Here is a 23,214-nt window from a genome sequence, read left to right on the forward strand (position 1 = left end):
TCCTCATTAAGGAGCACGTAAGGTAAGATCCTGCTGGATCAGGTTAATAGCCAGTGTAGTCTATCATCCTGTTCTCACAGTAGCCAACCAGATGCCTGCGGGAAACCAGCAAGCAGGATTTGACCACAGCATACATAGATACATGCATGCATACACCATTGTATTTGCATGCCGCCTTTCCATAGTGAAAACCATGCTCAAGGCAGCTTAAAGGTAAAGGTAAAGGGACCCCTGACCATTAGGTCCAGTTGTGGCCGACTCTGAGGTTGCGGCGCTCATGTTGCTTTATTGGCCGAGGGAGCCGGCGTACAGCTTCCAGGGCATGTGGTCAGCATGATTAAGCCGCTTATGGCGAACCAGAGCAGCGCATGGAAATGCTGTTTACCTTCCTGCCAGAGTGGTACCTATTTATCTACTTGCACTTTGACGTGCTTTCGAACTGCTAGGTTAGCAGGAGCTGGGACAGAGCAATAGGAGCTCACCCCGTCACGGGGATTCGAACCGCTGACCTTCTGATCAGCAAGTCCTAGGCTCTGTGGTTTAACCCACAGCGCCACCCGCGTCCCTCAAGGCAGCTTACAACATGAAAAAAATACATATAATAAAAATAGTCATAAACAATAAATAAAACATATCGGAAGGTACACAACCAAATTAACAGTTTCCACATTAAATCTTAATAAGATCTAAAAGATACAAAAAGTATTGATGGCAGCAACAACCTCCTTCTAGGCTACAATGCCTTCTTTGGTTGGCAGCAGCTCTCCAAGGATGGGTTCGGGCATAGGAGGGTCTTTCCCATAACCTCCTTCCAGATCCTTCTAAAGAAATACTTCCAGGGTTGAACCCTGGTCTTACAAAGCAGATGCTCGGCCACTGATCAGTAAGGTAAAGGTAAAGGGACCCCTGACCATTAGGTCCAGTTGTGACCGACTCGGGGGTTGTGGCGCTCATCTCGCTTTACTGACCAAGGGAGCCAGCGTACAGCTTCTGGGTCATGTGGCCAGCAAGACTAAGCCGCTTCTGGCGAACCAGAGCAGCGCACAGAAACGCCGTTTACCTTCCCGCCGGAGCAGTACCTATTTATCTACTTGCACTTTGACGTGCTTTTGAACTGCTAGGTTGGCAGGAGCTGGTCCCGAGCAACGGGAGCTCACCCCGTCACGGGGATTCGAACCGCTGACCTTCTGATCAGCAAGTCCTAGGCTCTGTGGTTTAACCCACAGCACCACCCGCGTCCCTCCACTGATCAGTAGTCAAAACATTAGTTTTATCTACAGTAGAGATCTGACCAGTGGTGTGCTCAAATCCATGACAGTTGCCAACTGAAGGGCTTCTGAAAACAAGGAAGCTTGACATTTGGTCAGTTTTACCTTCACTGTGAGTCTGAGAAACCAATGACAGGTGTTCGAGTTCATAAACCTAATTTCTTTTTTGACCAGAGCACATGCAACCCAAGACTTTTGTTTTCGGATGCATCATCTCTCACCCTTACTGTAGCATCTGGTGACTTTCATTGGGGCAATTGTTACAATACAGTGGTACCTCAGATTAAGAACTTAATTGTTTCCGGAGGTCCGTTCTTAACCTGAAACTGTTCTTAACCTGAAGCACCACTTTAGCTAATGGGGCCTCCTGCTGCCACTGCGCCGCCGCTGCACAATTTCTGTTCTCATCCTGAAGCAAAGTTCTTAACCTGAGGTACTATTTCTGGGTTAGCGGAGTCTGTAACCTGAAGCGTATGTAACCTGAAGCATATGTAACCCGAGGTACCACTGCACTAGATATTCCTCCAGGGACAATTGAACATGACATACAAACATGAAGTTGGATAAAGAGAAGATGGAATGTTTTGAAGGACAGTAGAAGGTCTGTGGGTCAATCCCCAAAGGGACCTGTTGAAACCCAGGAGTGGGATCTGTTAGTCCTTCTGGCTGGGGGCTGCCATGCACAGATTGTGATTCAGTCCAAGGCTCAGTCCCATCATATATATATATATATATATATATATATATATATATATATATATATAGTGTTCTGGCTGACCAGGTGCTTGACCAGCCCTACCTCCTTCAGCCCCAGGCAGCCTCTGAAAGCAGGAGCTTCTTCAAGCCCCAGGTGGACTGAGGCAATGACCGAGGGGACACCTTCAGCTCAGAAAGTCATGAGTTGTACAGGGCAGCTGTGGAATAGCAGTCGATGTGCAGAGCTGAAGTGTTTTTCACCACCCTATATTCCCAGCCAAGGACACTCTCTGCAAAGTGCCTTTGACGACTGTCAAACTTCCCTCGGAATAACGTGCCGCACATGCAAAGGGCCGGGTTGCAGCGCTGAGCGAGGGGGGTGCTTCCTTATTCTTTTTAGCAGCTTGGAGAGCAGAATCAATTCCTGTCACTCACCGGTAAATCTGCAGGAACAGGATTATGGATCTGGGTCCTTCTTGCAGTACTTTAATCTTAAAATCGATGCTGAGAAGGAAGCCAGGCTTGGGGGAGGGTAGCGGAGAGGCTCCAGCTTTGACTCTGATGAGGTTTTGCAACTTCAAATGCAAAAAGTGTCCAACTCTCTTGCAAGGGAGGCGGGGAGAGAATGCCTCACCTGTCGCAGTCAATGGAATCAGCAACACGGAGGTCTTTAATTCAATATGTAAACCAAAGCAGGGCTTGGGAGATGCTTCAGCCTCTTGCTTTTAAGTGCACGGCTCAGAAAATAATCCTGCTATTCTGTGAAGCGAAATATTATTTTGCAGCGTGTTAAATTGGTTAGTAATTTTTAAGGTGCCACAAGACTCTTGTTTTTGCTGCAAGAAGCTAACACAGTTGCCCCTCTGGAAGCTAGTTTTACGTTTCGCTTTCTTTCCTGCACCCATCAGTAGGGCTTACACGAAAGAGAAGTGTGCAGATACCCAGACAGCGTACAAAATGCTGTAATAGCAAACCAGCTGCATTGAGATGACTTGTGGGGATCTTGGCTTGAGCCACTGGCTCTTCAGGGCCAACACAAATTGAGAAAGGGATGTGGAGGTTCTCATAGAAACCAACTAAAAAAAAAATGCTTACCTGGAAAAGATATAGAGTAAAGCAAAATGATTGGGGGCTGGAGCACTTTGCCAGCAAAGAAAGGGTGGTGCGTTTTGGGGAATGGGTTAGTTTGGGAAAGAAAGAGAAACCTTTTCTTGCAGTGACCAACCAGATGCCTATGGGAAGCCTGCAAGCAGGACCTTAGCCCAAGAGTGCCTGCCCTACTTGTGAGTCGCAGAAACTGGTATTCAGAAACATACTGCATCCAACAGTAGAAGTTGTACACAGCCATGATGATTAGTAAACATGTCCTTACCCTCCATAAATTTGCTCTGAAGGAGAGGATTGGCGGCCATCACCACCGTAGATTCCGGCGTATTAGGCAACTGGATGTATTAGATGACCCCCCAAATTGGCAGCTGCAATTTGGGGGTTCGTCTTATAAGCCCAGTTGCCTAATATGCTGGGCAGCTCTGCGCCGGGAGAAAGCTGCAGTGGGCGGGCTCCACGCCGGGCGACTCTCTCCCGGCGCGGAGTGGAGCCCGCCGCTGCCCATACCCGGCGTATAAGACGACCCCCGACTTTTTAAACCTCTTTTCCGCGGTTAAAAAGTCGTCTTATACGCCGGAATCTACGGTACATCTTGTGCGAGTGAATTGGTTAATTCAACTATATTCTGCATGAAGAAGTACTAAGTACCCAAAGTTGAAAACAAGAATCTTACACCATTGTGTTGAATTGTTGTGTTTAATTAAGACTAACTGTGGTGTTCTTGGTTTGCTTGCTTGTGCCAAATAAACTTAGAAAGGCTTGAAAAATGTTTTCCTTGGCAGGGTCCCACCATGACAAGCCTTTAAAAAAACTTCTTTCTTTCTTTCTTTCTTTCTTTCTTTCTTTCTTTCTTTCTTTCTTTCTTTCGGCAGAGCACAGTGATTGTGGAAAAGACCGTCCAGGACCTCATGAATTTGATGCACGACCTAAGCGCCTACTCTGACCAGTTCCTCAACATGGTGTGTGTCAAACTCCAGGAATACAAGGACACCTGCACTGTGGCCTACAGGTAAGGCTTGCTTGAGGGCCAGGTAGCACCCTTCAGGTCCTTCCCCTCAAGGACATACTGAAGCATTTGGAGGTTTTCTTATTTAGGAGGAAAAAGGGAAATAAGGGAATAAGTTTAGATTTATTTTACCTATAAGTGTATTTCTACACTGCCAACTCATCCAAAAAGATTTCATGGCAGTGTGCAGTAAAACCATTAGGACGTCCTAAAATTGTAAAATACAGACTACCGCTGTATTGTAATTTGTTTTGACTGCTTTTAATACTGAATTTTAAATTGCTGTAGCGTGCCCTGGGACCTGTTGGTGATGGATGGGTTTAATGGTGGCGGTAGGAGGAGCAATGCTCCATCCATGTAATGCATAATTAAGGCATATCTTGTAGTAAATAATGCACAAGAGAAGACAGTAGGTAAACGACTTAAAGCGGGGGTACAGCTACAAGGATAAAGGTGAGACAATAACTAGCCTATTTGCACATACATAGTTAATACCCCCAGTCCCACTAATACAAAACTTACCTGTCCCCCTGCTTTAAGTTGTTTCCTACAAGTGAAGTTACAAGTGAACTCTTTATTTATTGCGTTTGCAGTGACACAATTAGGTCAGCCCTCATTTCAGTGTCCAATCCCTGATTACAGGAAGAGGAGGACATAAAAAATCACAGAACTTGAAAAATACACTACTTGATCTACCAACTCATGCTAGGTACAAATAGAAGTCATTATACCCTTTATGTGATTGGAAGAGCATAATGGGGGCACAAGATGTTCTCCTAACTCATTGTGAGAGAGGGAGAGAATGTGTATAAGAAACTGCATGGTGCTAGTTATTTATCTAGCCCTGCATGTCTTTAGCGTTTCCCATCCCAGTTACCCAGAACCCGTTAACTGGAGGTGCCAAGTCTTGAACCTTGGATTGTTCTCCCCCACTTCTGATTCATAGCCCATCCTCCTGTCATTTAAAGCTGCCTCGTGCTGAATCGGACCACGGGTCCATTTATCCTAGTGTACTCTGACTGGCAGTGGCTCGCCCAAGAGCTTGGCCAGGGATTATTCTCAGCTGTCCCAGCCTTCCTGGTCGTATGAAGAACTCAAACTCACACCTCCAGTCCTGCCAAAGGTTTTAGTGCATTTATCAGATTGGTAAAGGTAAAGGGACCCCTGACCATTAGGTCCAGTTGTGGCCGACTGGGGTTGCGGTGCTCATCTCGCTCTATAGGCCTTGGGAGCCGGTGTTTGTCTGCAGACAGCTTCCGGGTCATGTGGCCAGCATGACTAAGCCACTTCTGGTGAACCAGAGCAGCACACAGAAACGCCGTTTACCTTCCCGCCGGAGCGGTACCTATTTATCTACTTGCACTTTGAGGTGCTTTCAAACTGCTAGGTGGGCAGGAGCAGGGACTGAGCAATGGGAGCTCACCCCGTCACGGGGATTTGAACCGCTGACCTTCTGATCGGCAAGCCCTAGGCTCTGTGGTTTAACCCACAGCGCCACCCGCGTCCCATCAGATTAGTACATAAGGCAAATTGCAGGTCAAAGGATTCAGCAGGTGCATGAGAGGTTAAATGCACCTCTAAGTTTAAGCTAAGGTGTTGATCCTACACTTCCCTTTTGAAGTGTGACCTGGGCACAGCTATTTGCATGGCAAGCAGTTGGAGTCTCATGGCTGGAGAAGCAGCAGACACTCCTTGTGGTTTGGCTCATGAAGTTTGTTTATGCTGGCATCTCCGTGTCTGTGGTGCCCCTCTGTCCTAATGGCCATGTTTCCCGAGGGCGATGTGCTACATCTCCATGCAGAGTATTAACTAGGGGAGGTGGAGGTCAGCCCTAGGATTCCAGCAGCTATCAGAAGTGGCAGAGAAAATGCAAGGACCATTTAAAGGGTTGGGTGGGAGAAACACAGACACCACAGACTTGAGGAGGTGGCATTCATTGAAGAACAGAGCTGTCATCTTAAAACTGATACCGGAATCCACCCACCACCACTATCTCAAAGCAGCTAGCTATGCAATTTTTCCTGTTCTGGTAATAGGGTTAATCATCGCCACCAGCACGACAATCTAATAATTGGTTTTTGGCTCATTGGGCCACAGACAGAGCCATCTGTGTTGCTGTGTTGTATCTGGCTCCCAGGAGGGGGCTAGGAAAGGGGCGTAACAGACAAACAGGTGACAGGGCATTGCAGAGAAAGGCCCGATTCCCTTCACGGCTCAGTGCGTTGAGTGCATAAGACATCTGCTTGAGATGGCATAGCAGCTCCAGAACCTGCACTGCTTCCAAAATTCAAATGGCTGCTAATAACCCCTGGAAACAAAATAGCAGAGTGGCTTGGGACTTTTATTAGGGAAGATCTGGAGGCTGCAGGGGCTAATTGAGACTCAGGTATTTAGTGACAGAAGCAACCCAGGAGTCAGCGACAGATTTCACTTTCAGATTCAACATGTCTGAATATGAGAAATTCATGCTCATCCACAAATAAAGCAGGTCTCTGGCCCCAAACACATAAAATGCACCAAAGCATGGAGTTGCAAGGAGGAGACCCTAGCTAAGTGGTACAGTGTCTGCTGTGTGTCCAAAAGGTCCCTGGTTCCGTTCCTTTTATCTTCACCTAAAGCAGGAAGCCTGGCGTGCTCTGGTCCATGGGGTCACGAAGAGTCGGACACGACTAAACGACTAAACAACAACAAAGCAGGAAGCATGGAATAGGAGGGTACCATGTTGACTACTTCTTTATCATAGGAATGCTGAGGGTAGATCTCACCTTCAGAGACACATTTGTACTGCCGTGCATTACGTCAAGCCAGTGTGGTGTAGTGGTTAGAGTTTTAGGGGGGCGGGTGGTCCTATGGGTTAAACCACAGAGCCTAGGACTTGCCAATCAGAAGGTCGGCGGTTCAAATCCCTGCTACAGGGTGAGCTCCCGTTGCTCGGTCCCTGCTCCTGCCAACCTAGCAGTTCGAAAGCACGTCAAAGTGCAAGTAGATAAATAGGTACCGCTCTGGTGGGAAGGTAAATAGCATTTCCGTGCGCTGCTCTGGTTCTCCAGAAGCGGCTTAGTCATGCTGGCCACATGACCTGGAAGCTGTCTGCAGGTAAACGCCGGCTCCCTCGGCCTATAGAGCGAGATGAGTGTGCAACCCCAGAGTCGGCCATGACTGGACGTAATGGTCAGGGGTCCCTTTACCTTTACTTTTACCTTTACATTACGTCACCCAAACTGGAATCCTTGAGGAGACCAAAAGCACGACCTTCCATCATGCAGTGGGACGATCATTTGCCCACCCTATCAATCCACACAATCCAGATCACATAAACGGAGCAGCTTGCTCCAGGTGGCACAGGCAAGGAATGACAAAACTGGGGTGGAGTTCTGAATTAAATATGGCATCCCCACTGCTGTGACAAATAACTATTTTATTGTATTCCATCCTACATGGCATGGTGACTTTCCAGGGCTCTCCTTTTCATTACTCCCTTCTTGAATTATTAGATAAAAGTTTGACAACACGGAGAGAGTATTGCAAGGGCTTATGTCTAGGAGGCACATAGGATAAAATGAACCTGAGACTATAATTCTGAGATGCAGGATTGAGAAGAAAACAGTTGTATTTGTTAGACTGTGAAATAAACGCCCCAGAGTAGTAGCAGCCTCATTGCTGTTGTCATTTCAGACTTGAGTGGTCAAAGCATACTGGTTAACGTAGTCTAGCAAATAGGCCCTCGATGAGGAGGAAATGGGGGAAATGACCAAATTCCTCTCTTCCTTCAAAAATAACTATGTTTTTCTGATATTTTTAACAGAATACTAGGCAGAACCATTGGATTTTCTACAGTCTGAGCTGGAGGGCTATTTGTTGTTCAAGACAGCTTTTACTTTTATCTGCTTTTCAATTTTGCGTTGATTTTTGATGCAGCTCAGGGGTTGATAGTTTAGGAAATGGGAAAGCACATTGTTCCAGAGAGTAGTGAAGTCTGAAATGGAGATTTAGGCTCTGGGATCCTGCAGCATTTGAAAACTCAGACTGCGTCATTTTGCTTTTGGCAGATTGAATTTAGAAACTAAGAAGTATCTCCCACTGAACCAACCTGTTGATTAAAACCCTTTACAACCTTTTGAGGTGCAAAGAATTCTTCATCAACACTGCTGATTTTCAGTTATGCAGAGATCAGAGTTGATTATAACATATATTAAGTAAAATAGAAACATCGCTACCTGCCCCCGCCCCACTCACCTTTCCCCCCTCCACCTCCCCCCCCTTTTCTCCCTATTGTAACACTAATGTCTCAACAAATGAAACTGATCTGTAAAAATGTAACTTGGAATGAAAGAGAGATTGCTCAAACTTTTGTAAACCAAGAAAATCTTTAATAATAATAATAAAAGAGTTGATTATAATTGTCTCTACGGTATGGTATAGGGGCACACTTTATTCCACAGCCTGGGCACCCTTCACATTTGAGTGATGGTTTATTTATTTATTTCATAATGTGAGCTGGAATATCAAATAATCAGGAAATACACCTCACCTCTTCCTTACATCACCATTTCTCATTTGATGTAGGAGCATTGTTCAATCTGATGAAAAGCTGGTCATCAGTGCGTCTTGGGCAAAAGATGACGATATCACCAGACTCCTGAAGTCTCTTTCAAACTGGATCAACATGGCCCAGCCCAAGCAATTGCGACCAAAGAGGGAGGAAGAGGAAGACTTCATAAGGTAAATTATTCCTAAAATGATCCTAAATGGTAGTGGCGACAACAGGTAGCCTTGCCACGAATGGGTTGTCTTATCTTTCAGGGCAGACATGCGTAGCCCTCAAATTCCTTTGAATGTGCAGGATGAATTTCTTCAGGGTTGCCTGTTGCCAGGAAATAGATCTGAACTGTGGAGGGTTCCCTTTGGGCATTGTAAGTTACTTAATAATGTGTGTTCCTTTAGTGGATGACTCAGTGTTTGACCGCCTGACCCCGTGATCAATTTTACTAGCCTTCTCTGTCCAGCCGCCCAGCCCCTCCCTCTGGGACATCTGAAAAAGCCTGTTCATGAGCTACTAAGTTGTTTTAGAAATCCCTCGTGATGAATGAGAGGCTTGTTATTACAACTTACCGGAATCCATTAGGAAAATTATGTTAAGGAATTCTTCACCCTTCCTTGTAGTCTGGAGCCAGCCTGGTCGAGCTTTGAAATGGGTCAAACTCCTTCACATGAATTAGAAGAAAGCATGGATTGTTTCATTGTTGTGCCACTTATTCTGTTCTATTTTTTGCAACTCAAAATGATATAACATGCAAAAAGAAATATGCAAAAAAAGGGCTATCTCCATCTTGACAGTACATACACGTTAACTTGCTGCAGGTATAAATTTTGTAATGAAGTTGTGTCTCCTCCTCCTCCTCCTCTTCTTCTTCTTCTTCTTCTTCTTCAAAACAACACATTTATTCAAAAGTTACACTACAGTTTTGTCCACTGCCATAATACTACAGAACGATCTCTCCAATCTTGTTTTGACCTCCTGTTGTTTGATTCTTGTTTTCAATGTCTGGCCATGAGCTGCTTCTAGCTGAATAGTGGGATCAAATAATTTAAAATACATTAAACTTCAGTAAAAATGAGTCGGATCCAGACTTAGTTGTGCTTTAGTCCTGTTGAAATCAGTGAGGCAAGTGACTCACGACTAGCATTCAGATTATCCTGGTGTCTGATCTTTTCTTACTCTGTACAGATCTAGCCTCAAAACTCCATTGTAACGCCGCTGGTTGCACTGATAAATAATACATTCAGGTTATTCCAGTTTCAGGAATCAAGAGCACCTGACAGGCTGATGTGGGAGCAGCATGGGCTCAGATGGACGTGTAAAATCCCATACCAGGAAAAGCCCCCCAGACAAATCTGACTGAGAAAGTCCTTTTCTTTACACTATTTTTACGTTCTGTGTTAATTTTATACGTGCCTTGTGTTTTTCTTGTTCTAGAACCGCCTTTGGCAAAGAATCTGAAGTGCTCATTGGGAACCTGGGTGATAAACTGATTCCCACACAAGAGATTCTCTCTGATGTCAGCGATCTGAAGGCCTTGGCCAATATGCACGAAAGTTTGGAATGGCTCTCCAGCCGTATGAAGGCAGCTTTCTCCAACCTTCCAGTGGCACAAAGTGAGTCATCTCTAGACAAATAAATCCCTCTTCTCCCAGGCCTTTGACTAATTCATGGGTAGGCAAACTAAGGCCCGGGGGCCGGATCTAGCCTTCTAAATCCAGCCTGTGGACGGTCCGGGAATCAGCATGTTTTTCCATGAGTAGAATGTGTCCTTTTATTTAAAATACATCTCTGGGTTATTTGTGGGGCCTGCTTGGTGTTTTTACATGAGTAGAATGTGTGCTTTTATTTAAAATGCATCTCTGGGTTATTTGTGGGGCATAGGAATTTGTTCATTCCCCCCCCCAAAAAAAAATATAGTCCGGCCCCCCACAAGGTCTGAGAGACAGTGGACCGGCCCTCCTGAAAAAGTTTGCTGACCCCTGGGCTAATTAAATAATTGATGTCCTTTTAAACTGTGGGAGGTGTTGTTTTTGTTTGTTACTACAGGGAAGGATTGTAGCTCAGTGCATCTGCCTTGCAGAAGGTCCTGGGATCAGTCCCCAGTATCCCCAGGTAGGGCTGGGAATGAGAGCTGCTGCCAGTCAGTGTGGACAATACTGAGCTAAATGGACCCAATGGTGCAACAGAGCACAAAGCAGCTTCCTATGTTCCCAACACCTTGAGCTCCTCAGCTCCAGCAGTTTCCCTGGCTTGGTCAGGATTTTGGGTTAAGACACTCTTCTTAGGGCCCTCATATTTATGGGACCGCCTCTCCTGGTATGTCCCGCAGAGGACCTTAAGGTCCATGAATAACCATAGTTTAGAGGTCCTGGGTCAGACTATCCTCCACCAGGGCCAGGACCAGGGCCTTTTTAGTGATGGCTCCGACCTGGTGGAATGCTCTGTCCCATGAGACTAGGGCCCTTCAGGATTTAACCTCCTTTTGCCGGGTCTGTAAGACAGAGCTACTCCACCTGGCCTTTAATTTGAATTCAGCCTGATCTTTTATTTCCCATCTCTTTCCTCCCCCTCCCCTTTTATGAAGATTACCCGCTCTGGGACCCCACAGCTAATTCTCCCCTGGCCTCCTCGCTGGCCCAAGTGGGACTAATTCAGCCAACTAGCCCTGGTGACTATCTAAAGTTTATTGGATGGATTTTCCCCAAATTGATTTTTGAACTTTGAATTTTATTGCTATTCATGCTTTTATACTGCATTTTATGCTGCTTCTATGTTGTATTGTGTTTTAAATTTTTTGTTAGCCACCCTGAGCCTAGTTTTCTGAACCGGGAAGGGCGGGGTATAAATAAAAATTTATTATTTATTTATTTATTATTCTTTTTTACAGTATTTGTACAATATACAAACTGGGCTGAGTGACTTTATAGTTAATCTGTCAAAGGCCTCCCCTTCCTGCAGATAAAAATTCAATAACCTTTTTTTCTGTGTCTCTGCCACAATTATCACTCATTTAAAACCAGCCCAGCTAATGGAGTGTTTTATCACACCCCACAGTCTCTCCCTCGTTCATTATTTAGTGTTTGCTAAGCTGATGGCACTTCCACAGCTCTCCCCTTATCTGTGCTTCTTCAGAATTGGATTTTTGTATTTTCCAAACCAGTCAGATATGACACAGTCATTTTTGTCTTCTCCTGGTTTGTTTTTCCTCTTCCTCTTTCTCTTCCCCCGCCCGCAAAGAATGCAAACTTTACTCTTAGCAATAACTGTTTGGATGCCAAGGTTGTAGCGTGTAGCTAAACTCACCAGAGTGCTCAAGCAAATTCTTTTTCATTCATTGATTTCAATTTTGCGTTCACCACTTCCTGAGAACTTGGGTCTGGTGGTGATATTTGAAAACAAAAACTATGTCAAAGAGCTGAAGTGTATTGAGTTTATGGCGGAGAAGCCTCTGCTACTGACTGGCTGAGCAGGAGTGATGTCTTCGAATGTTCAATTGCTCAGAAAGCAAAGCAGCTTGCAGGCCAACAACTGTGAGGAAAGGGTAAGCTGTCATTTTTGCTGGGAATAAAACTTCTTACAGATTCAGGCTAGAGACTTAGAAGAGGTCCCAAGGAGTAGTGAAGCTAAGGGACAGGGAGATAAGAGACCAGGAGGCTGAAGGCAGAGGGGAGAATAAGATGTAGACATTCCACAAGCAAATTAGGTTGAGTACGGAATGAGTAGAAATTGAATGTGCAGCAGTCTAACCCACGTAAGCTTTGTGCAAGCAAATCAGAGCTAAAGTTCAATAAATCTAGGCTAAATGCAAGCAGCTTTTAAGCATTTCCCTCTTTGTTTCATGAGTGTGTCGTGCTATCTGCAGACTTTGGAATTCTGTGCTAATACAGCATTCAGAATATTGTCCTTGTGAATTGCATCTGTATACTGTGGGGATCTCTTCTCTCCTGGACTATCCTTTCGCCTTCATCTAGATTGTATTTTGGTGTGGCACCTGACTGTGCAAACACACAAAGAGTGTGAGCTGAGCACAGTGTTTCCCAGATTTCTAGTCACTTTTTCAGAATTAAAATTGGCAGCATGGTGGAAAGGTATTAGAAAAGCAGGCGGTGATAGGAATTGCCATATGTTTCTGTAAGAGATGCTCTTCTGCAGGGCTCTTCCTCCAGATTTGTAGCCCTAAAATGCAGGCAATCTTGGAGGCTCAATACCAGAGACACACAGACACCACATGGCATACAGAGACACAACTCAACATCTTTAAAGGAGAATCAGATTTTGACTCTTTATCTCACAGACCTCTTGCATCTCTTGTTTTGGGGCCTGGGACACTAGTTGGGGCCTGGGACACTAATTTTAAAACTACCCTTTAGTAAATTTGAGCAGCCAGTTAATGCAGTGTGGGGAGAGAGAAAGAGGGTTAGCACAAGAACAGAATTGCCTTTTCTCCCCAGAGAAACCGTCAGGAGCAGGGTTGGGACAGTTGCTTCGCATGGCGTGTTGATATGCATAATCCCGTGTATACCCAAAGATTTATTGTGCCCAGCATAATTGCTCATTAGGAGTGTTGTCTCTGTCTCCTGTCCCTATTTAGGGGGGATTACAGGTTGCTTCAGGTTAATAAACCTTGAATATTTCTTGGTATTTAACATTAGCTGGCTGGCTACCTGAAAGCTTACCTTTCTAGACTTCCTGTTTTTGAGTGCAGGTTCGTTTTCTGAAGATCTGGGAAAGAAGGGCTTGTGCGAAAGTTCAGGCTGTGTGCCGAGAATAAGTCCCTACAAGAAACATGATGAGTTGGCTGTAGTGACCATTTCCCTTTCCTCGCACAGCCGTTTTTCCAGTGGGCAGCTAGGCAGCAGCTACTTAGCACCTGTCCACAACTGCTCCTTTACCATGGTGTGCTTCCATGCTAGAGAATCCAAAGTGCAACCCTAAAACGCTTCAAGATGCTATCTTGTACCTTCACATTGTGTTTCTGGGCCATAAGCAGTCTGGGGAGCCGGAGATAGGCAAGTGGGCAGGGACACAAGGCTGACTGCTGCCTGATCAAAACCTAAGCCAGACTCGGGAGCTTCTGTTGTTGCTGGAACTGGAGGGAGCCACTGTGGAGTCAGGAGGACATCTTAGGCCCAGGAATGCTTCATGCAGCAGAGCATAGATCCAGAAGTTCCCAATTCTGTCTCCAGACTCCTGACATTTCTAAAGAAGGGGCAGTGCGTGGCATTAACATGCTTTGTGTGTGCATGCAGATCACCCTGGAATATGTTTGTTTAAGTCTCCATTCAGTATGATTTTTCCACCTTCTGGGATTTCTAAGCCTGTTATGTGAATGTTGAGGCACTGATATCAAGATTTAAACCAGCACAGCTAAATTCACCAAGAGTGGTGGTGGTGGTGATTAATTCATGATTTGGGCTGTGTTAGGAATATTCGTGGATCCTCGATTCTCTTTTTTATATTTTCTGATATCAGATTTTGTATTGCAAACCACCAATAAGAATCTGCAAAGCCAGGTGCCCCACTTTGGGTAAATGTTCTTCTACTGTATTATTTTGTTTTTAAGAGATTTGATAGCACAGCCCTTTCCACCCAAACTCAGCCCTACATCAGCTAAAGGGGGAGTTGGTTCTTCAGCTGGTGGATTCGTCTTTTAACCAAGAAACCATCTTCCTTCCCATCCTTGTGCAATCAAGGCCCTGATTATGTTGATTGCCTCTGCATTAATAAGCACTGATCATCTTGTGTGTGTGTTATCTGAAAGAGGAGCACATCCAGAGCTGTTAGCTTTTTAAGAGTTTGCTTTGAGTCCTACTTTTACCTCATCTGGCTGAATTAATATTCTTCTTTTTTGTAGCAGAGGCTCCTTATCAGTAGATAATTGTCAGGGGTGCTTCTCAGCCAAAAGAATGCACACGGCAGATAGTTAAGTATTTATTGTCCAAGATAACACTTAACAATTGCTTCTACAGCTCTGGAAATCTACGCACACCAATCTAACAACTAGACTGCTATTCCCAGGTCAGCACTGTATGGAACAGTTGCTGTAACAGGGGACCACTCCCCCTCCACCAGTTAATGTACCCCCCCCAATGGTCTGCATGCATGCAGCCGGAGACTGTGCCTGCGTGGAACTTCTTCTGTTCATCCTTTTTCAGTCCCCTCCTGGTTCTGTGAGTCAGTGGAAAGGAGAGGGTGGGGAAGCCCTTCACTTCCTCCTCTCCTTCCATCCTCCAGCTCTGAAGCTTCCCCTGCCTGAGTCTTGCCTCCTAGCTGATAAGGCCCCCACAAACCACTGCCCTGAGTCAGACTCCAGCCTCCCTGCCCCTGGTGCACACTCGCCAGCAGCCTGCCAGTCCCTGACAAGAAAGTATAAGGAGAGATGTTGCTTTTGGATGGTATTGTTGTTTAGTCGTGTCCAACTCTTTGTGACCCCATCAACCAAAGCACGTGTGCTTTTGGATAGCACTTGCTTTATGCACTGCATGAGTCTCCCACCAGAACAGGAATCTGTAAGAATATTGGAAGATCCCTGCTGGATTATAACAAAGGTCTATCTAGTTCAGAGTTTTGTTTCCGACCTGGTTGGGTAGCCAATCAGGTGCTTCAGGGAAGCCAGTGAAATCAAAAATTTAAGGTCACACACACACACACACACACACACACACACACACACAGACACACACACACTCAAACATGAAATGTTCATAACTGCATATATAAACCACATGTCTGAACCCCCCCCCCGAAAAAGTCCTGAAACCATTTTGTCCCTCCCAAATTGACCTCAAATATTTCTCTGCAAGGTCGAGGGAAAATGGAAAAGCCTCCCCATTCTCTTTTCGTTCACAAATCCTGTCTTAAGGGCACATTTAAGATATGAATAGGGTGTGAGGCTGTGACCTGGCCCAGGAACTAAGTATTTGTCATTACAGAAGACTGGCCAGGCTCCCCAGGGTATCCAATCAAGTGACCATTAATAGGTAATCTGCCAGACAGGAGATAAACAACACACTCAGATTTCTGTTGTAGACTGCCCTTCCTGTGATGTAGGTATGATGTATCTGGGGGGTGGTCTTGAGCTACACCCCTTCTATGATGTATGTATGATGTTTCTGGGGGTGGTCTTGGACTCCAGGACGGGCAATTAAAAATGTCTATATAAGGGCAGGCACACCTTTGGTCTGGATTCTTCCTCCTTTCCTGCGTGTGAGGGGAGCATCCTGTTGCAACAGTTCAATAAAGATCAGGCTTACGAGCTGCTTTGCTTCTCAATATTCTCTGGTTGGCCTCTTGTTATTTTCTCTGACCAATGGAGAACCTACAAAGGACTTTATAAGGGCTCTTGTGTTCCCCATAAGGAAATAAGGGCAGATTTTTGTTTATTACACCAGTAAATCCCCATGTACAGTTCTCTCCAGTCCCTTTTGTAAAACGCACCTAGTTTCCACATGTTGTGAAAAGGCCATCGTTGGGTGGTAGAGCATATAAGGCAGCTTACTGTGTTTGAGAAGGGCCTTAGCTCAGCGGAAGGGCATCTGCTTTGAATGCAGAAGGTCCAAGGTTCGATCCCTGGCCTCTCTAGGAAAGGCTGGGAATTCCCCTGCCTGAAATCTAAGAGAACTGCTACCAGCCATTATGAACAATGCTAAGACCCAGTCTTATGCAGATTCCCGTGTTCCTCTTTCTGCTGCACTGACTGATGTTGGCAGGACAGAGAAATGCACAATGCAATGATATCAAAACACAAGCTCTGGAAAGCGGCCAGGTTTCAGGGGATGGGGAGAGCACAAGCCATAGGTGCCAGCTCCCTGTTACACACAAACACCAGTTTCTTTCCGGCTGCCTTTGCTAAATGCAGGTTGGGTCCTTTGAGTGTGATAAAAATTCTCAAAGAGGCTTGCAAAAGAACCCCACACCATTATTAACACAATGTAAAATCCAAATAAAATGATAAATAGGAGAAGCATAAAACCGGAATAAAATGCGAAGAGCCGCAGTAAAATTTAAGAGCGGTGGTTAAAATGAATCACCATTCAGTTCAAAGTCCAAGCAAATGAAATGAAAAGAAAAGGAAGCCCTGGACTCCTTTGGGAAAAACAGGATATAAATTGAATTATATTAATAAAAGTAGTAATCAATAATACATACACAGGGTTGGCACCAGGCAAAGAACCCTGGAGAGGACGTTTTTGTAACTAGGGGCCCACCAGAAAGAAGGCAACTCAGCTGAATAATACTGATCAACTTTATGAGGTTGTTGTAAGGATGTGAAGCAGTCAAAAACATTCCTTTTTACCTGGGTTTTTGTCCCTTAATTTGGAAGACTTTAGATGTTTGTGGCTTCTTCCAGTTGGGAGAGGTTAGACCATGGGTAGGCAAACTAAGGCCCGGGGGTTGGATCAGACCCAATCGCCTTCTAAATCCGGCCTGCGGACAGTCCGGGAATCAGCGTGTTTTTACATGAGTAGAATGTGTCCTTTTATTTAAAATGCATCTCTGGATTATTTGTGGGGCATAGGAATTCGTTCATCCCCCCCAAAAAATATGTATATATATATAGTCTGGCCCACCACAAGGTCTGAGGGACAGTGGACTGGCCCCCTGCTGAAAATGTTTGCTGACCCCTGGGTTAGACCTAACTTTTGAATAAGTATGGGTGTGTTTTTAGGTTTTTGTTGTTGTTGTTCTAGTTTCATACTGCTTTTACACTGTTTTGTAAATTGTGTTGGGTTGCTTTTTGTGAAAAAGGCAATGAATCAGTGCAATTTAATACTGTAGCTGTTGTTGTTGTTGTTGACAATCCTGACAATTTTGAGCTCAAAAGGGCCATAACTCAGTGATCGAAGGATGCACTTTTGCTGGCAAGGATCTCAGGCTCAATCTCTGGTGTCTCCAGGTAGGGTTAAGAATGGTCCTTGTCTGAAACCCTGGAGTACTGCTGCCAATCTGTGTAGACAATATTGTGAGCTAGCTGGATTAACACTATAAAATGTTATAGAAGTGCTTAGGAATAGCATTGGTAGTAAATTATATGTGCCAAATGCAGACCGCTCCTTCCCATGCAAACTTAGCAGATCCCGCCTATGTTTTGCTATGTGCCAATGGTGCCTTTCATTGCTGAATGTACTTCTTGAGCTCTTTTATTCTGAACTTACTGTGCTGTGCCTTGAAATTTTTTGAGAATCACACGTTTGATAAATAAAATAAACATGGCACAAGAAAAGCACCTGGTAGGTTGCTTCTGGGTCATGGAAAGGGGCTGACAGTTCACTCAGGAATGGACCAAGCTTTAGAGAACTTAGAAAGTGTTTATGGAGTCTCTGCATGAGCTGGAATGAACCGCTGAGAAAAAAATAAGGTATCATTTCTCCCTTGCCGCACCACACTCTGTAGTTCGCGAACCTGTCGCCCTGAAGTCCAGCCGCACAGTTTCTGCAGCCAGAGTTTTGATTACACCACCAACTCAGTTGCATATGTGATAGTTCTCCACGTATATGGAGGGTTAGGAGGTTGAAGGGCGGGGAGGGGGGCGGGGAGGAAAGTAGGACAAGGAGCAATTAGCGTAATCATAACCTCAAGCGCGAGTGTTGATCCCAGGACACAAGATCAATCTCCAGGAGAGCAAGATGTGCAGTGTCTGGGAAGGAAGGCTATCAACTCTGCGCACTGGAGGCTGGAGAGCTGCTTTCTAATTCTCTGGCTGTTAAATATTTGATGCAGAGGTTCAGGAGGGCTCCGGCTGCTAATAACCTCTGCATCAATCTTTTTTTCTAAGGCCCCACTAAGAAGGTGGACCGTTGCTGAGGGAGGAAAAAATAGAGAGGAATGTTCTCTGCCCAGTGTCCTTGGTAGGATCTCTGCAGGTTCAGCACCAAGCCAGGCTGGAAGAGGATACGGTTTGGCTTCTTTAGTCACTGTCCCAAGAACGTAGAAGGCAAGACTAGCCTGCTCATGGCTTTTAAGGCCAGCAGTCTCCGAGTCCAGATTGCACTGAATCCAGTGTGAACAGTTGGACCTGAAGGAAGAAAAGTGCAAGTGGAACAGTGCTAAGCATTTTCCGTTTCCTGCCTGGTGGCAGTGCAACTCAAAGCCTTGCTATTCTTGCCCTGCCCTACCTACCTACCTATTTCTTTACAGTGGTACCTCGGGTTACAGACGTTTCAGGTTACAGATGCTTCAGGTTACAGACTCTGCTAACTCAGAAATAGTTAAGAACTTTGCTTCAGGATGAGAACAGTGGCAGCGGGAGGCCCCATTAGCTAAAGTGGTACCTCAGGTTAGGAACAGTTTCAGGTTAAGAACGGACCTCCAGAATGAATTAAGTTCTTAACTCGAGGTACCACTGTATTTATTTTGCATACCACTCTATACCTGTAAATCTCAAGGCAATTCACAACATAAAATTACAGTGTCAAAAACACAGAATACATAACAACAACAACAACAACAACAACAACAACAACAACAACAACAACAACCCAATAACCCCCCCATTCCACAACAAATTTGAAAGGGTATCAGATGTCAATCAGCCAACGACCTGGTTAAAAGGGAGCATTTTTGCCTGGTACCTAAAGATATATAATGAAGGCGTCAGATAAGCCTCCTTGGAGAGAGCATTCCACAGATGGGAGCCACCGCTGAAAAGGCCCCACGGGACTCACAGCAGATAAGTCTTCAAAGTGCTGGGCGGCCTCAGTTTTTTGAGGCTGTGGTGTGTCAGGGCAAGCAGGGCGTTGGTCCCACAAGACTCACATCAGATGCGATCTTCATCATGTGACACTGCATCAAAAGATCAAGCAGGGAAAGGCCATTCCCTTTGTATGATCCTGGGCCAAATCAGATGTCACCGTAAGCACCTCTGGCATCCCCTTGGTAACATTCGAGTGAAGAAAATGCACAGTTTGATGCCATTGTGTTCAAGTTTTCTCTCCCAGCTGAGTCCCCACAAGAGGCAGCCTCTGAAGTGGAACTGGGGGTGAGGAGAGAAAGCTGATTGCAACAAGGTAGTCTATAAGCGTTTCTCAGGAGACACAGCAAATGTGGGTCAGTGTCAGCCATATATTTATGACAATGTGTAGTTTGGCCCTCCAGGATAAACAGTTAAAATGGAGAGGAGCTGGATGAACTTGCTCATGGCTTTTAGCTAAATATGGAGGTCCAAGCAAACCGAACGTATATTTGGGAGATACTTGTAAGATTTATCGTCTGCCTGTGAGAGCTCTGGGTCAGTCCGTGGTGTCCATGGAAAAGAAAAGCACTTGAAATGTATTCGTTTAAAATACTAATAGCCGACTTACATCGCGGTGCGGCGGGGAGACGCATAAAACTTCTCTTAAAATCTACATTTATTGCAGTAATGAAACACCAACATTCATTAAGACTGGCTACTGCTGTCTGAGGTCACGCAGACACTAAAGAATTTGTAATTCTGGCTCTAAACCAAATTATGTATTAATAAAAGATCTAATGAGGGAGAGAAAGGGAGCAAAGTCCCCTCTCAGTGGGGACTTCATAGTAAGTGAAACAAGGTAGGGGGTTAAACAAAGTCATCTCCAACTTGAGAGACTGCAGCTGCAACTTAGACACTTAGAGCACCCACGTTAAAACTGGTGTCAATTTACAAACTTAAGACAAGGATAAGGATTCGTAGAGAATAAGACTGTTGATGGCTACTAGCCAGGATGAACTTGTTCTACTTCCGCTGTCCAAGAAAGTATCAATTTATGTGAATAACAAGTGGGTTGATAGCTACTGCGTTTGGGTTCTACTAGCAGACTTCCTGGAGGCAGCTAATTGGCCAATGGTTGATGGGCCTTTGGCCTGATCCAGTTGCAGGTGCCTTCTGAATTTCTTATGCTTTAGTGTCATAGAATTATATGATTCTACACTCCCATGCAACTCTCCAGATTTGGAAGCAGGATACGAATAGCTATTCCTATACATTGGTTCCCTTCCTTGACTCTCGGTAGTGGCGCCCGCCCTGTGGATCGCCCTCCCTTCAGATGTCAAGGAAATAAACAACTATCTGACTTTTAGAAGACATCCGAAGGCAGCCCTGCTTAGGGAAGTTTTTAATGTTTGATGTTGTTGCTTTTTTATTATTGTTGGTGTTCTGTTGTGAGCTGCCCAGAGTGGCTGGGGAAATTCAGCCAGATGGACAGGGTATTTATTATTATTATTATTATTATTATTATTATTATTATTATTATTATTATTTCTTTAAGGATTCATTTGTATTTCAAGCCTGTCTAGGGAACCATTCTGTTTTTCCAAACTTAGTTCACAGTATCTCTTTCTATCTCTCTCTCTCTCCTTTTCGAACTTTACTCTTTCTTCTCCTTACCCCACTCCCTAGCAATAAACCCTTTCTTGGGGCTGTATATATGCAGAAACGGGCAGAAAGCAAGCCACTTTTTCAAGGAGTTATTGCCTTTTTAAAAAGTGCTAATTTCCTTGTGAAATTTATGCCTGCCAGCAGAGGCGGCTGAGGAGCACCCCAGGCAGTTCTAACGAGACAATTCATTAGCCGACGAGTGTACACACGCCATAAAGAACATTAATTCGCAAAATGAAAAACTAATAGAGTGTTTCGCCGGCTCTTTATCACCAGTGACAGTCGCACTCGCCCAATCATTAGTGTTTACTGAACGGATGGGGGCTGCCGCCCTGGCCTGCCTTATCGCCACTCATCTCGAATGAGATCCTTGTGCCTTTCCGGCTCAGCTGCTCTGCCTCTCTCCCTCACCTTAAACGTTTCAACCTGCTGTACTTAGCTGCAGAGATTTATGGGCTCCTACTCTCAGTGCTGGAAGGGGAACAGCTTTCTCTGTTGTAAACATTTTATCTGCCTCCTGCAACACCTGGAGAGTCTCTTTCTGCAGGAGAGAGAGAGCCAGGATGATGTAGTCATTCCATGTGTTGGACTAAGACAGCCTTTCTCAACCTGTGAGTCCCCAGATGTTGAACTACAACTCCCATCACCCCTAGCTAGCAAGGCCAGAGCTCAGGGATGATGGGAGTTGTAGTCCAACAACATCTGGGGACCCACAGGTTGAGAACCCAGGTGCATATCCACACCTTGACACAAAGGTGACCTTGGGAGCAGCCCCTTTCTCTTTCTCACAGGGTGGGGATAGAAGTGGGGACCATGTACACTGCCCTGAGCTCCCTAGAGGAAGGACAGGATGAAATCCTATATACGAATAGTGAACTTAGTTCTCTGAGTGTTAATCCTTATGTAGCCAAAATGACATAAGCCCCCATACAAGAGAAAAGTTTCCGCCAGCTCAGGAGAATCCCGGAAGTACCAAAGCAAAGTTAGGTGGAAGCAACCTAAGCAGGGGAAGGGGGAACCCAAAACAGATTAATGAGGGCTGAATGTGCTCAGTGGTCATGAAAGCCTGATGGAAGGGGAAGGGGAAATGGAAGGGGAGGAGAGAAGGACTAGAATGGCGTATTATGAAAGAGGATGTGGCTGGCATCCTAGCCATTCATTGCAGGCTCTACCTATATAATAACAACAAAAGTTTCTCAGCAAAATCCTGCTCGTGGATACATTGATTTCCAGTCCCCTGACCCCCGCAAAGCAGTTGTGATTACCTTTCCTCATAAAAACTATAGCAGTGTTAACCACACAAGTCAGAGACCCTCCCCGCTCCAAGAGAAAGGAATTTGTGACTTTGGTATGCATACCAATTATGTAGACCAATGGGTAGTATTCAACTCATTCCCAATGAGAATAGACTTACTGCAGTTAATGAAACTAAGTTAGTCACAGCCCGTTCTTCTTCTTCTTCTTCTTCTTCTTCTTCTTCTTCTTCTTCTTCTTCTTCTTCTTCTTTGCCTATCTGACTGGGTTGCCCCAGCTACTCTAGGTGGCTTCCAGCAAAATATAAAAAGAAAATAAAACATTAAAAGCTTTCCATACAGGACTGCCTTCAGATGTCTTCTAAAGGACATATACTTGTGTATCTGTTTGTCATCTGATAGGATGGTGATCCACAGGGCGGACACCACTACCAAAAAGGCCTTCTGCCTGGTTCTCTTTAACTTCAGTGGGTCTACCGTGATCAAGACTAGCATTGAATACCACCCCATTCAACTATTTTTAATGGTAGAACTGAGGAGTTGGCTGGAAAAGAGAGGTGTTCCAGGAACATGTCATTGGGTTGGTAGGTACTGGAATCAACAGCACCAGCCGTCTTTGGAAGAGGTTTAGGTTTGGGTGATTCTTTGAGGATGCAGCTTTTCATAGTTGCAGGAAGCAATTGAGGGCTGCTGCTGTACTTCCCATGGGCACATGGATGCAACAGAACGGGTGAGAACACCCAAAATTAGGAAATTAAGTTGAGACATAGAGGGGCTTGCCAGAATGTAAGCTGTTCATTCATTATTTGTTAGGGGTATGTATCGGCTCTATGTGTGCCTTGACTAACAAGAGTGTTTTTTGAATAATTATCTCACGTTCCCAAGTCAGTTTGCACCATTAACAAGGTTTCTCAAGGCAGATGAGAGACCTCCTAAGCTTTTCAGTCACTCCATGGCCTTGGTTTTTACAAAAAACGTTTTTAAAAATGGCCTTTCTCCTCCCA

At 45.1% G+C, this 23,214-nt stretch overlaps 1 protein-coding gene across 1 annotated transcript in view; it reads left to right on the forward strand.

The window, feature by feature from the left end:
• EXOC4 (exocyst complex component 4) overlaps positions 1-23,214 on the forward strand; it is a 345,430-nt gene that overhangs the window by 284,635 nt on the left and 37,581 nt on the right. Inside the window, exons 12-14 of the mRNA XM_083572619.1 lie at positions 3,944-4,080; positions 8,644-8,799; positions 10,055-10,233. Coding sequence (XP_083428745.1) covers positions 3,944-4,080; positions 8,644-8,799; positions 10,055-10,233 — 472 coding nt within the window. The remainder of the gene's footprint in view (positions 1-3,943; positions 4,081-8,643; positions 8,800-10,054; positions 10,234-23,214) is intronic.

This window comes from Podarcis filfolensis, assembly GCF_964270895.1.
Source record: "Podarcis filfolensis genome assembly, chromosome: 10".
Classification (NCBI taxonomy): domain Eukaryota; kingdom Metazoa; phylum Chordata; class Lepidosauria; order Squamata; family Lacertidae; genus Podarcis; species Podarcis filfolensis.